Raw genomic sequence first — 16,238 nt, forward strand, 5'->3', positions numbered from 1 at the left:
GTAAATAGAAAGAAAATGAATCTCTCATGCAGACCACATTTATCATTTCAGGGGTAGGGTGTACAGTAGAAAATTAATCCATGGGATTCAACTATGTTGGATTTTAGGAGAGCTCAAGTTGCAGCCCAGGGGAAGAAGCTAATATTGAATATTATCTCCCTCCCCGAGTGTGGCCCCCCTTCCTCAACAGATGCTGAGATCCACACAGAGGCCAATTGGTCTGAGGCCCATTCCCCAAATATATTCTTGTCTTTTAAACTATAAAGTTTACAGCAAATATGATGGAAGGGATGATTTTAACAGACTATGAAGATCTTTATGGCATTTTTAGTTGACTGGTTTTCATCTTGGCTTCATAGCAGTATTTCAAGGAAAGTTGAAGCTGTCTGTGCCCCTGTCTACTGCAGCTGGGGGAAGCTGAGGTGGGAGAGGGGACCCTCTTTCATGGCAAAACCTGACAGAAAAGTTGATAAACTTCCACCCCACACAAAGAAGTACCTAGGGGAGAAGACAAGGAGATATTTCATCTTCCCCTGTATGATGTTATGAAATATGTCCCTCCCCAGCTGAAGTCTGAACCCCCAATACCTGAGAATGTGAACTTATTTGGAAATAGGGTTGTTGCAGATATAATTAGCTAAGTTGGAATGAAGTCATTTACTGGAATAGGGTGTGGCCCCTAATCCAATAAGATTAATTGTCCTTATAAAAAGTGAAAATTTGGATACAGACATGCACACAGATCTCTCAGCATGTAGAGATGAAGACTGAGATCAGGGTGATGCAGCAGAAGCCCAGGAATGCCAAAGATTCCTACAAACCACGAGAAGTTAGGAGAGAGGCACAGGGCAGATTCTCTTTCACAGCCCTCAGAAGGAACAGACCCTGCCAACACCTTGATTTCCAACCTCTAGCCTCCAGACTGAGAAAGTAAATTTCTGTTGTTCTAAGCCACCTGATTTGTGGTACTTTGTACAGCAGCTTTAGCAAACAAATACAACCTGCCACCAAAGTCTGAATTTCTCCAGGGTTAAGAGATAGTCATCTGCAGGTGAGAGAGGGGACATTGAATAGAACTGTCACAGCCTCGCTGGATGAGCCAGAGAGCAGGGTACATGCCCTACCCCATTAGTTGAAAGCTTGGCAATACCTGCCGCTGAATGGGAAAGGCTTCTTGGTGCTCCTAGAAAAAGCAGTTGAAATGTAATCAGACGGGAACAATACTCTGTCTTGTATAGAAATAGATTTATACCTTGCATGTATATAGAGGATGTTAATCTCTTCAGATGACTTCTTGTGCCCAATCTGTCACCCATAGTCCCTGCTTTAGAGACACCTCATTAGCTTTATGGTGAGCTGAAAAGAGGTTCTAGGGTTATAGGGGTGTTTTGTTAATAACACCAACTGTTGTTTCTCAGTCTGATTAAGAATTATAATTTCATTCATTTCAAAAATTAATCCCTGTGATGTTGAAGTTGTGAATATGAAGAGAAAAGAGCATATTAAGGCTGAGAGGATTATGCAGAACTGAATTCCCATCATATGTGTCTATAAACTGACCCCTTCTCAGTCTTAGTTCAGGCCAACATCCCCTTGTGCTCAGACCCTCAGTAGCCTCTTGACCTCCATCCCCAACCTGCTCTAATCCACCCCTTCCAGCTGTGACAGAGTCTCCTGTCTTAAAGAGATCTGACCAGGCCACTCCTCTCCTTAAACACCCGACTCCCCAGGCCCTCAGCATCTATCCCAACTTAAATTCCAGCTTCATTTCCTTCTCACTCTTACCCAATACCTGTTATACTGTCCTTCATGACATCTCCTGAACAGGCCACGTGTTTTCATGACTCTTCTTTTGTTCAGATGGCTCTTTTCTGAAATGTTCTCTCTCCCATTCTTTTCATTTTTAAATGCTACAATCTCTTCAAATCCAAGTTCAAATACTTTCTATGTGAAGGCTGCTCAAACCATCAGACAGACAAATTTGGGCTTCTATAGGAAACTGTTCATTATGTTAAAATGACATTTATCATCATGCTATCATTTTTAGTCATAGACTTATCTGTTTCTTTCCTTGAAAATGAGCTTCTTGAGGATAACATTTGTACCATGTTTGTCTATGTAAGCCCAGTGCTTAGCAGTGTCTGGTGTGGTGAGGTTGTAGGAGAGTTCATAAATCACTGACCTTGGTTAGTGTGTAAACAGCAGCTCACACAGGAAGAACAAGGAAAAAACCAGTCAGATAAGTACCTCTCCTCACGTCTAAGGATGGGCAGATCTACCTGCAGACCTTCACGAAAGTTAGCATGAAGGAATGTGTACATGGGTTACTTTCAAAGGCAGGAGAGGTCAGTGAGGGAGTGGGTGGGTTTCTAGTTTATTTTCCAGTTCCCTATAACCCTATTTCAAGGCTCATATAACAAACACTTTAGAAGTTCACCTGGCTTCAGGCATGGCTGAAGCAATATATTCAGGAATGTGTCTTCATCTATCTTTCCCTTCTGCTGTCCTTTCTGGCTTTATTCCTCAGCATTTCTTCCAGTGTGGCACATGTCAGCCTCCCCAGAGAAGAGCACCATCTAAAGGTGTGCAGAACATAAGCTGTGCAGCCGGACGTGGCAGTCCTGGTTCCAAGCTTACACTGAACCAGGCACCTGCTACCACAGACAGAGACTCCTTTTTCCTCAGCGTTCCAGCCAGAGTTCTTGTCACTCTCATGGCCTCTGCTTGTGTCACTCAGCTCCTCCTGATCAGTCACTGTGACCATGGAGATACCAGTGCTCTCAGTGGCTCAGCTTGGGTCAGAGGTCCATTCGCAGAGTTGGGCATGGCCCCAATCCCACAGCTGTCAGTGGTGGTCCTAGATGCTAAGCAGACCACAACAGATGTCCAGTGTAACATATAAACAGCTGAGCACAGTTCAGGCCCATCACAGGAGATGAACAAAGACTGACTCTTCTTCCTACTCACGCTTTCCTACAATCTGTTTTACCGATCTTTTTTCTTGACATTTCAAAGATTTGCAAAACAATTGGTCTTGTTTCTTAAATAGCCTTGCAGAGGCCACTTACAGAATGTTGAAGTTGGAGTTTTAGAAGTGTCTTATTTACACTTTGTAATCAGAGATGCTGAATATCGTTTTCCAATATCTGTCAATGTGACATTGGTAAAAATGACATTCATTTTTATCCCAAAGGACTTGCTTTTTGTATGAGATTTTGGGAAGGGCGCTCCTTAAGCTCACTTAATTTTATGTAAGGAATTTCTACAATTTTTACTCACGTTTAATTAAGTTAAACATTGGGCATCTTCCATAGGCAAGGCCCTGTGCTAAACCAAGTCATACATTCTGGACATTAATTTCTCAAGAGTTTGAGGTATGATTATCTCCAGTTTGCATAACTTGCCCAAGATCATACAGCTAGAATGTGTCAGAACCCTCATTAGCTCTCAGGTTTATAAAACTCCATGTCCTGTGCTTTTTCCACTACAGAAAACTTTTTTTTTTTTTTTAATATTTGGACTTTTAAATTCACAGATTTCCATTTCTTGCATTTCTGGATTAGTAAGTCATTTTCTGCTTTGAAAACTATTTGTTTTACCTCTGGGTTTTCATAAAAAAGAAAAGGAGCCAAGAAATTAAAAAGTGAAAGGAAAGAGAAATTTGTTGGGTATTTCCATTAAACAACACAGGCCAAAGAGGGAAGGGATATGGGAACATATGTATATGTATAACTGATTCACTTTGTTATAAAGCAGAAACTAACACACCATTGTAAAGCAATTATACTCCAATAAAGATGTTAAAACAAACAAACAAACAAAAAAAACACAGGCCATTTTTTGTTCTTAAACATTCCTGTGAGATAACGAAAGCAGCTGGTGTAAGACTTGAAACGGAAACTGCATACAGAGCTTTCTTGCTGGTACAAGGATAAAAACATAGTGGTCGAGAGAAGGAAATGCAGCCTTGCCAGGGAAAACTATGACTCATGGTTCAGACAATTGCCTCCTAAAACCTGAAGAGAAAATAGTCTCTGTAGAGTCTGGCGAGGGAGCAGATGGGAATTTCCTACTAATCTCCAGAGAGCAAGGGAGAGAAAGTCCTTTTATGAAAGGGTGGGGATGGAAGGGAGACAAACTTCTTGAGGGAAGAGAGCAGCCCCTTCTGCAGAAGGTCCTCATAGGCATTTGGAGCAAAGCCAGGAGCTAGAGCCACTTGGCCATAGAGCTCCTCGTGCTCTCTTTAAACCACAAGATCAGTGCTATGTTTTTGGATAAAAATAACAGTTTGGCAGGTAGTAGATGATTACAGGTAGTTGAGAGTATGGTGTCGGGTTCCAAATATGTCTCTGTACTTACCAACTGTGGACTTGGGCAAGTTACTTAAGCTTACTGAGCCTTGGTTTTCTTATGTGTAGAAAGAATACAGTAATACTTTCCTCCTAGGGAGGAATCCTCTCAGAAGGATTAAATAAGATGGTATATATTTATAACACATTTAGCAGAGTCCCTTGCAGAATGTATATCCTTAAGAAATGTAGCTATTATTGTTGTGTTTGCATTATGCTATTAGCAGATGTTTGCATCTTAAAGAGACAACTTAAATATAGTTACCTTGATGATTCCTCAAAAATTAAATATGGAATTACCATTGATACAGCAATTCCACTTCTGGTTAAACTCATGTCTTTATGTAAATTACCCCCATGCCACTTTGCTCTTGAGGTCTAAAAGGTAACTAATGCAACAAATTCAGGTTACCATGCTCAATTAGAGATTTAGAAAAAAATACAAATACCTGGGAGTCAAACGGGTATTTGTACACCCAAGTTCAAAGCAGTACTAATCAAAATAACCAAAAGGTGGAAGCAACTCAGATGTCCATCAATGGAGGAATAGATAAACAAAATGTGGTATATACATACAATGGAATATTGTTCATCCATAAAAAGGAAGGAAATTTTGACACATGCTACAACATGGCTGAAACTTGAAGACAGTATACTAAGTGAAATAAGTCAGTCACAAATGAATAAATACTGTATGAGTCCACTTATATGAGGTACCTAGAGTAGTCAAATTCATAGAGACAGAAAATAGAATGGTGAAAAAAAAAGAAAGTAGAATGGTGATTACCAGGGGTAGGGGTAGGGGGAAATGGGGAACTAGTGTTTAATGGGTACAGAGTTTCAGTTGGAGAATATAACAAAGCTCTGGAGTTGAATGGTGGTGATGGTCGCACAACTATGTGAATGTACTTACTGCTACAAAAATGTACAGTTAGAAATGGTTAAAATGGTAAATTTTATACTATTTATAAAGTGCTCTAGGCTTTTTTTCAGAGTTTTAGCATGAGAGCATATTGACCAACTTCTTGGGCAACCTTTTAAAATATGAAAGACTATTGCAGTGTGACATAAAAGCCTCTTACAATCTAACTGATGACAACGTTGAACTTAGACTATAAGATAATTTTTCCTTTCTGAGGGCCTATTAATTTAATCTTATCTTGGACTCTTATTAAGAGATCTTAAGCCATCAAACAAAGTATGCTTATTCTGACAAAGGGACACACGATGCGTTGGCTCCATTCTACTTTGTATTTGTTTTCTTATATATTTTTAAGAACTTTAATGAAGCGTAACTGACATCCAATAAACTGCATATTTAAAGTGAACACTTTGATTGGTTTTGACATATATGTACACTCCTGAAACCATCGACAACAACACAGAGAACGTATCCATGTCCCCCCAAAAGTTTCCTCATGTCCCTTTGTAGTTTCTCCCTCCATCTCGTTCCTCACTCCCACCACCCCCATCCTCAGGTAACCATTGATCTGCTTTCTGTCATTATAAACTAGTTTTCCCTTCTAGAATTTTGTATGAATGGGACAATACAGAATGTACTCCTTTTTTTGGTCTGTCTTATTATACTCAGCATAATTTCGAGATTTATCCATGCCATTGTGTTTATCAAGGATTCATCCTTTTTAATTGCTAAATAGTATTCATTATCTGGATATACTACAATCATTTTATAATCATTCATTTGTGATGGGCATTTGAGTTGTTTCTAATTTGGGGATATTACAAGTAAAGCTCCTACAAACATTCATATACAAGTCTATGCATAGAAACATGCTTTCCTTTCTCTTTGATAAATAACCGAGTGGAATGGCTGGGTCGTATGGTAGGTGTATGTTTACCTTTTTTAGAAACTGCAGAATGATTTTCCAAAGAGACTGTACAGTGTTTTATTTCCACCAGCAGTGTATGAGAGTTCCAGTTGCTCTACATCTTTACCAATTATTGATAGGGTCAGTCTTTAGCCATTCTGGTAAGTATGCAGTGGTGTCTCATTGTGGCTTTAATTTGCATTTCCTTAATGCCTAATGATGTTGATCATCTTTTCCTGTCCTATTAGTCATCTGTGTATCTTCTTTGGTGAAATGTAGTCAAGTCTTTTACTGGGTTGTTTTACCATTTTCGAGTTTTGAGAGTTCTTTATGCACAGATGTTAAGTCCTTTATCATATATGTGAACTACAAATATATTCTCCCAGTCTGTAACAGGTCTTTAATTTTCTTAAGAAGGTCTTTTGAAGGGAACTCCATTTTTTTCTTATTCCTAGGCTAATTGTTGGGGGATATAATTTAAATAATGCATTTTGAGTTTCCTAAGAACACCCTACACAGAGAATTATAAAGTAAAGCAAAAATTTTGAAACAGAATGCCAACTGAGGCCAAATTTGCTGATTTGGTGATAATTGTTTGATGGGAACAAGTGTTTGGAGTACTATCCATCAAGTCAATTAACAAATTAAGTGATTAACGTGGTCCTGCTAAATTAAGAGTACACTTCTGTGCTGGCAATTCTAGTCCTATCTCAGAGTTTGATTGTTTTAAACTAACTATTCTAAGAGATTTTAGACAATTAAACTCATATTTATAAAGCAACAATTAACATTGAGAAAAAAAAGGATACATTCATAAAACAATTTCTTTTTCAGGCTCAGTAAGCACCGGTACGACAGATTTAGAGAAAATGTTTGCAATTAGCAAGACCTGGTTCTGGATGCCCTTCACCTTCCGACTCCACTACCAGCTGTTGACTCTCTGTCTCATAACTAGACTAGTCGACACAGAAGTCCGTATCAGTGAGGGCCTTGCCTTCTCTGCTGGACAGACCTCAAGTGTGTCACATACAGAACTGGACCAGGATGGCTGCTGGACATTCCTCAGGAAGGGTAGTGGCTATGGTAGGTCCTCATGTAATCAAATGGGCTCCTGTGTAATTAAAAACCATTTCACATTCATTATCTGATCTAAACCACACACATACACACAAGCACACACAAAAAAACCTATGAAGAAGGCTTGTATGTTTCCATGTACTGATTTACTATTCATCTATCTCTTTGGTACAGTATTCATTCAAATATATCACCCACTTTTATTGGGTTATTTTCTTATTGTTGAGTTTTGAGAGTATTTTTTAATATATTCTAGACACAAGTCCTTTATCAGATATGTGATTTGTAAATAGTTTCTCCCAGACTGTGGCATGTTCTTTTCATTTTCTTCAGAGCATTTTATAAACAAGGTCCTGCATCAGATATATCTCAGGGCCTAAAAGTGCCTAATGACACCCAAAATTCCTAAATACCAGCTTTGTTAAGTGCGAAAAATACCATACAAATGTACACTGATATTACCCTGTATCTACATGTCCATATGGTTAGGCAATATTTACGTAATATTTATGTTAACCAAGATGTTCACCAGGCCCTTCGAATGGCTTAAGAGTAGATAAAACTGCTCCACCCCCTAATCCATGTCCTCTCCACGATTTCCTTGGGAGGTAGATGGGTGGAGGTGGGAAGTGGCTCTCTTGTCATGGCTCTGCCTGCTGTCCCCACTGATTTGGTTCACGTATGGACATCTAGCCAACGTCTGCTTGTTTCCCCATACCATTTCAACCCTGGACACTCTATGATTTCTACAAACACGGGGACTTTGTGTGGGTAGCCACCTCTACTGAAGGTTTGAAGAAGATGGAGGACAGGATTTCATCACATCAGTGCACATAATTTCAAGTTGCCTGTGAGACATCCTTGTTCTTAAAAGTCCTTTGTTTGCCCTCATCAGAAATTTTTCACTGCTGCCTTATTCCAGGGAGCATCAGAACTCCAACACCATCGGCTGTGTTTCTCTCTCTTTCCTCCTTAAAAACAGACACCCAAAAACATGCTATTGATGTTGTGCTGTCTTTTGTGTTGCCACGTCCACAACCTCAAGATCTCACCTTGTATCTCAAGGGGCCCATTCGATATTCTCCTAAACAAGTGCTTTTCTAGGGAGGTATTCTGGTGCCAGCTAAAATAATCACTTCACTCCTCATATGTAGCTATCTATGAAGATATGTTGCCTTATATGTGGCATAGTTGTTTAACATATGCAAATACTCAAACATGAGGTTTTAGGTTAACCTCCGGCATTCTTATTAGAATTAATATTAATTGTCATTTATCCTCTACTATGATGAACATACTTTTGATATTCTGGATGGACCAGAATGCTCAGCAGTGGCACAGTTATTCACAATTCTGCAGAAGAAGCCTCTCCTCTGTCCTCTAGTCCCCTGGACACACACAGAGAAGGCCTTTCCAGGGCTGCCCCAGCCTCTCACTTTCTCGGCCAATTTAGCTGTTCGGTCCGGGTGAACTTCTTTTTTAATTTTTAAATTTTTTACTTTTTATTTTTTTAAAAATCTTTATTGGAGTATAATTGCTTTACAATGGTGTGTTAGTGTCTGCTGTATAACAAAGTGAATCAGCTATACATATACATATATCCCCATATCCCTTCCCTCTTGCGTCTCCCTCCCACCCTCCCTATCCTACCCCTCTACGTGGTCACAAAGCACTGAGCTGATCTCCCTGTGCAATGCAGCTGCTTCCCACTAGCTATTTTACATTTGGTAGTGTATATATGTCAATGCTACTCTCTCAGTTCGTCCCAGCTTACCCTTCCCCCTCCCAGTGTCCTCAAGCCCATTCTCTATGTCTGTGTCTTTATTCCTGTCCTGCCCCTAGGTTCATTAGAATATATTTTTTTTAGATTCCATATATATGTGTTAGCTTACAGTATTTGTTTGTCTCCTTCTGACTTACTTCACTCTGTATGACAGACTCTAGGTCCATTCACCTCACTACAAATAACTCAATATCGTTTCTTTTTATGGCTGAGTAATATTCCATTGTATGTATGTGCCACATCTTCTTTATCCATTCATCTGTCGATGGACACTTAGGTTGCTTCCATGTCCTGGCTACTGTAAATAGAGCTGCCAAGAACATTGTGGTACATGACTCTTTGAATTATGGTGTTCTCAGGGTATATGCCCAGTAGGGGGATTGCTGGGTTGTATGGTAGTTCTATTTTTAGCTTTTTAAAGTAACCTCCATACTGTTCTCCATAGTGGCTGTATCAATTTACATTCCCACCAACAGTGCAAGAGGGTTCCCTTTTCTCCACACCCTCTCCAGCATTTATTGTTTGTAGATTTTTTGATGATGGCCATTCTGACTGGTGTGAGGTGATACCTCATTGTGGTTTTGATTTGCATTTCTCTAATGATTAGTGGTGTTGAGCATCCTTTCATGTGTTTGTTGGCAATCTGTATATCTTTGGAGAAATGTCTATTTAGGTCTTCTCCCATTTTTGGATTGTGTTGTTTGTTTTTTTGATATTGAGCTGCATGAGCTGCTTGTATATTTTGGAGGTTAATCCTTTGTCAATTGCTTCATTTGCAAATATTTTCTCCCATTCTGAGGGTTGTCTTTTGGTCTTGTTTATGGTTTCCTTTGCTATGCAAAAGCTTTTAAGTTTCATTAGGTCCCATTTGTTTATTTTTGTTTTTATTTCCCTTTCTCTAGGAGGTGGGTCAAAAGGATCTTGCTGTGATTTGTGTCATAGAGTGTTCTGCCTATGTTTTTTCCTCTAAGAGTTTTGTAGTGTCTGGCCTCACACTTAGGTCTTTACTTCACTTTGAGTTTATTTTTGTGTATGTTGTTAGGGAGTGTTCTAATTTCATTCTTTTACATGTAGCTGTCCAGTTTTCCCAGCACCACTTATTGAAGAGGGTATCTTTTCTCCATTGTATATTCTTGCCTCCTTTATCAAAGATAAGGTGGGTTTATCTATGAGTTTTCTATCCTATTGATAAGATAGAAAACCCAAATATATCCATTGATCTATATTTCTGTTTTTGTGTCAGTACTGTACTGTCTTGATTACTGTAACTTTGTAGTATAGTCTGAAGTCAGGGAGCCTGACTCCTCCAGCTCCATTTTTCTTTCTCAAGATTGCTTTGGTTATTTGGGGTCTTTTGTGTTTCCATACAAATTGTGAAATTTTTTGTTCTAGTTCTGTGAAAAACGCCATTGGTAGTTTGATAGGGTTGCACTGAATCTGTAAATTGCTTTGAGTAGTATAGTCATTTTCACAATGGAGACCGGGCAAACTTCTTTAGCATCCTCTTGGCTGCTCTAGGCATGCCTTTCACTCTGCATTTTGATGTACGGATCTTGTTTTTGACTCCTAGGCAAAAGGAAGCACGGCTGTGGAAGGGCTTTTGGCAGAACTGGGGTGTGGAGTCTCAGACTGTGGGGAGTTGTGGGGAGAGGGAAAGTTATCATTTTACGGGACCTTGCCTGGCTTGGGAGGACAGCAACAGCCGCAGACCCACCAGGATGGCACTTCTCTGTCCCACAGCTGGTGTTTTACCCAACTTGAGTCACAAGGGGGAGCCCCGAGCTCATTGTCTGCACGATAGTGTCTGCTCTGAAACTTTTGACTAACATTTCTTCTCAAAGCTGAATCCCTTAAAGGGAACACAGACTTCTGTGCTGCTCTAGGAGAAAGCTCGTAGATACAAATAATGTTGTATATGATTCTTACCTTTGTAATTCTTTTTTTTTTTTTTTTTTTTTTTTTTTTGCGGTACACGGGCCTCTCACTGTTGTGGCCTTTCCCGTTGTGGAGCACAGGCTCCGGACGCGCAGGCTCAGCGGCCATGGCTCACGGGCCCAGCCGCTCCGCGGCATGTGGGATCTTCCCGGACCGGGGCACGAACCCGCGCCCCCTACATCGGCAGGCGGACTCTCAACCACTGCGCCACCAGGGAAGCCCTGTAATTCTTTTTTAACCTCCACTCACTAGCTATATGAGCGGGGGCAGTTACTAAACCCCTTGGAGACTTGGTTTTCTGTAAAAAGCAATAACAGTATTATGCCTATCTGAGGGATGCTTTTTTTTTCTTTTCGGTTCGCGGGCCTATTAACCATTGAGGCCTCTCCCGCTGCAGAGCACAGACTCCGGACGCTCACCCCGCCGCTCCGGGGCACGAACCCATGTCCCCTGCATTGGCAGGTAGACTCCCAACCACTGCGCCACCAGGGGGAATGCTTTCGAAGAGGACTAAATCCAGTTACATAGGTAGGAGCTCAGTTCAGTGCCTGGATGGTAGCTGCTAATGACAGGAACAATCAAAAATTCAGATTCCCAAAGGGTTCACTACAAAGACAGAAACCCAGCCATGCTGGCCAGGTTCCAAAGAGCTCCTAGGGAAACTTTATTTCCTCAGGGTAAGCCCTGGAATAAGTGAGTGCCCCCTGTCTCCCACCCGAATTTCCCTTTCTCCCATGCTCCCTGGTTTTTCACTTGGCCTAAAACAACTTAATCTGCTGCACCTGTCTTGGATTTGACTTTAGAGAGTATGTAGCTTCAGAGATGCAGAGCAGCAGAAAAAACAGATAGGATAGTCCTGAAATTCTGTATGAACAGGGAAGGGGGAACCAGGAGCAGACTCGCTTTTCTGAAAAAAAAAAATGGGGAGAAAACCTAGCCAGACAGCAGGGGTATCAGGCAGAGTTCTTTCTCCCTCTGGTGTCTGTACCCTGGAAGTCGACAGAGACCCCAGCTCTCCTAAGACACCCATACATCTTGGCTGTACCATGAAGAGTAAAATAAAGGGACTGCTACTTAACAGTGTCACAGAAGTGCCTGGGACTTCTCACTCTTAGGCTTGGCCAGAGGAGGGGGATGGGTACATAAATATTTTAAAATCCTGTGGGGCATGGGGAGGGAAGCAGAGCACCCCACAGATAATAGGGATGAGTTTAGGACAAACACAAGAGCTGAAATATTCCCCTGGTTACCCTGACAGCCAGTCAAATTTTAACTTTAGGGCCAAAGAGCCTGGGGCACAGTGTAGAAGCAGTAGGCACCCCTGCTTCTAGTTCCACAGTCACTTACCTGGCTCTCCCATTTTAATTCTGTAGAGGCTCAGGTCACATTTCTTCTCCTAAAATCCCATCCCCTTATCATCTTTTACCTTGTATATTCCACACGGCTTCCTTGTATTTCAAATTCCTTGAAGGTAGGGCCCGGAAATTCTACTATTCTGCAGGCTTATTTTAAAAAGAACGTCTCCTAGGTGATCTGCAATTTTTAATATGATGGTTACATAAATCAAATTGAAATGAAAACTGCCATGTTGACTTTTGTTTCATAAAAAGTTTATTTCCCATGGTAAAATTTAAATAAATAAATAATATATAAATTAATTTTAAAAAAGCTTAAAGTCTTTAACTGTCCTTTCAAATCCAGTGCATTGCCTGTCAGTTCCTTAAAGAACCTCCCCTGGCTGAAGAGCCTGACATCATTGGCAGCATTGTCCGTTCCCATAGCCACAGGGGGGAGTTCTTCAATTATGGAGGTAATCTGTAAGGCAGTTAAGGAAGGAAAAGTTCCTGAGGATTTCCACTCGCACTACTGTCCAGGCACAGTTGCTGTACTCCTTGGACTTCAGGTACTGCATGATCTGCAAGTAGTATTTCTTCAGGTGAAGAATGGTCACTACACTGGTGAAGTTTTCCTTCTCCATTATTTCCTCCAGGATTGTCTCCAGACGATCCATCTGCCCATAGACTTCCACAAGGAGGTTCTCAGTGATGGTCTCAGTCCAGCCGGTGCTAGAGAAATTTCTTCTGAGAATACCAAAGATCTGCTGGAGCATCTCATAGGTGACCAATACGGCGTCTTCCTTCCGGAACTGCTGTGGTTGCTTAATCTCCTCAGGGACCTTGAAGTCCATCCTGTCCTCGAGGCAATGTTGAGGCATTCCAGGTAACCGCCGCAGGAGTTTCTGACATGCCAAATTGCTGCTCCTTTGTTGGAATTGAAGCAATCTGTAGCTCATGGAAAGAGCTGTGGTGGAGAAGCACAACAGGAGAGCAGTTTGGAGGATGCACCTGTGGGTCATGATGAAAACAGGAACAGCGTTATCTGGTCTACTACTAGATGCTGAAGCCAAGTCTTCAGGAGTTTGCAGTGTGAATGTCCTTTCTCCATGAGTGTGGTCTACTTATACAGCATGGCCCTCCACTCTTTCTGTTGGAGAGGAATTTCCCACTTTCAGTTCTCCCTTTCAGTTTTCCTATGTCATTTAACTTATTAGTTGTCTCTAAAATTCTTTTTCTTTAAGCTCCTTGTTATTTTCTTTTTCTTTTATCTATATTAGGGGGGAAAAGATATACAAACAGTGAGGATTTCTAATGTTTTGTAAAGTTTCAGTGAAATGCTAAAGAAAAAAATAAGCCAAATCATTTTGAACTTGACTATTACAAGGTTCTTTAATTTGGAAAGGATAGTTTTCTTTTTCTTTTTGCATATTTTGAGATTTGGGAGGTAGTCTTTGTTTGTAAGAGAGTTTTCTTTTTCCTAACAACTAGATTTAATTCCCAATACACTATTACAAATCAATAAATACATGCAGTTTATTATTTTTAAAAAGACACCTATTTTTCTTCTAACTAAAATAGAATGATGTCAAATTAAGTTGATCTGAATTTTTTTTGTAGGGCCTTAACCATAAGCAACGAGACAACACATAACTTTTTCATCCTTAATTTATTGCTTTATCTGGTAATCTCAGCTATCCAGAATATAACTGAAAACTAGAAATTAAGTAATATCTCTAAGCAAGCAAAATGAATGTTACATGGGCCATGCATAAAAGTCCATGGTTCCTCTTTAGGGGGCCTTTGTGACCATTATTGAGGGCCAATGTATTTTTTGTACATACTTCTAACAATCTAAGTGTCTGATTTTCCATTTGCATGAAAATCTATACCTCATATTAAAAGAAGGTCCAGAAGGAAAATGGAGGAAAACAATCAAGTAATCAGGGGATTTTACTATTGAGACAAGTGGTTCTAGCTCAATATTTCTGAGACCGTTTTTGAATTCGAGTTTAGTAACTGATTTTGATAAGAGAGGACTCAGTAAAAAGAATCAAATTATGATTTTTTGTCCTGCTTATATAGACAGGTAGATGTAGAGTACATTTTTAAAGATTTCAAGACAAAAATAAGTTCTAATAATTATGATACTTAAAGTAATAACTTTCAGTTTTCAGGAAACCTTGCATTATCTTTCAGCCTGAATTTACTAAATCCACACTGTGGGCAGCTGTAGCATGAGCTGCTGCAGATTGTAATCCTCACTCTCACGGATCATACAGTTAAGCAGGGGACAGAACATTTATCAAAGAAATACACAAAACTAAAAATGCAATGGTAACAAATGTTACAGAGGAGGGGTAAGTGATATCGTGTGTACCTATGATATAAGGGGACCTATGATATAAGGACATAATGTAGTAGAAGAAATCAGAGAAGACTGCCCTGAGGTAATGACACTGGAGCTAAAATCAGAAGGAAGATCAGATGGGACTGCATATGCAAAGGCCCTGTGGTGGGAGGATGCATGGTAAGGTAAAGGACTAGACTGAAGACCACTGTGATTTTCAAGTCAGAGATGGTCAGAGAATGTTTGTACCTGGATTTTTCCCCATGATAATAAGATAGCTATGAGAACAAAAAAATAAACTCAAAATGGATTAAAGATCTAAATGTAAGGCCAGACACTATAAAACTCTTAGAGGAAAACATAGGCAGAACACTCTATGACCATAAATCACAGCAAGATCCTTTTTGACCCACCTCCTAGAGAAAGGGAAATAAAAACAAAAATAAACAAATGGGACCTAATGAAACTTCAAAGCTTTTGCACAGCAAAGGAAACCATAAACAAGACCAAAAGACAACCCTCAGAATGGGAGAAAATATTTGCAAATGAAGCAACTGACAAAGGATTAATCTCCAAAACTTACAAGCAGCTCATGCAGCTCAATATCAAAAAAACCCAAACAACCCAATCCAAAAATGGGCAGAAGACCTAAATAAACATTTCTCCAAAGAAGATATACAGATTGTCAACAAACACATGAAAGAATATTCAACATCACTAATCATTAGAGAAATGCAAATCAAAACCACAATGAGGGGCTTCCCTGGTGGCGCAGTGGTTGAGAGTCCGCCTGCCGATGCAGGGGACACGGGTTCGTGCCCTGGTCCGGGAAGATCCCACATGCCGCGGAGCGGCTGGGCCCGTGAGCCATGGCCGCTGAGCCTGCGCGTCCGGAGGCTGTGCTCCACAACGGGAGAGGCCACAACAGTGAGAAGCCCGCGTACTGCAAAAAAAAAAAAAAAAAAAAAAAAACAACACAATGAGGTATCACCTCACACCAGTCAGAATGGCCATCATCAAAAAATCTACAAACAATAAATGCTGGAGAGGGTGTGGAGAAAAGGGAACCCTCTTGCACTGTTGGTGGGAATGTAAATTGATACAGCCACTATGGAGAATAGTATGGAGGTTCCTTAAAACACTAAAAATAGAACTATCATACCACCCAGCAATCCCACTACTGGGCATATACCCTGAGAACACCATAATTCAAAAAGAGTCATGTACCACAATGTTCACTGCAGCACTGTTTACAATAGCCAGGACATGGAAGCAACCTTAGTGTCCATCGACAGATGGATGGATAAAGAAGATGTGGCACATATATAGAATGGAATATTAGCCATAAAAATAAACAAAATTGAGTTATTTGTAGTGAGGTGGATGGACCTAGAGTCTGTCATACAGAGTGAAGTAAGTCAGAAAGAGAAAAACAAATACCGTATACTAACACATATATACATATATATGGAATCTAAAAAAAAAAATCGTTCTGAAGAATCTAGGGGCAGGACAGGAATAAAGACGCAGATGTAGAGAATGGACTTGAGGACACTGAGAGGGGGAAGGGTAAGCTGGGAC

At 40.3% G+C, this 16,238-nt stretch overlaps 1 protein-coding gene across 1 annotated transcript; it reads right to left on the bottom strand.

The window, feature by feature from the left end:
• Positions 1–12,771: 12,771 nt before the first annotated feature.
• IFNB1 (interferon beta 1) lies at positions 12,772–13,329 on the bottom strand. The gene has a single exon (XM_060153486.1). It carries the CDS (start codon positions 13,327–13,329, stop codon positions 12,772–12,774), a length of 558 nt encoding a protein of 185 aa, XP_060009469.1.
• Between the last annotated feature and the right edge of the window lie 2,909 nt (positions 13,330–16,238).

The sequence above is a fragment of the Lagenorhynchus albirostris genome, chromosome 7 (assembly GCF_949774975.1).
Source record: "Lagenorhynchus albirostris chromosome 7, mLagAlb1.1, whole genome shotgun sequence".
In the NCBI taxonomy this organism is placed as follows: Eukaryota; Metazoa; Chordata; class Mammalia; order Artiodactyla; family Delphinidae; genus Lagenorhynchus; species Lagenorhynchus albirostris.

Excerpts from the sequence above, each read along its gene's own strand:
- IFNB1 (XM_060153486.1), bottom strand. The coding sequence starts at position 13,329 with ATGACCCACAGGTGCATCCTCCAAACTGCTCTCCTGTTGTGCTTCTCC.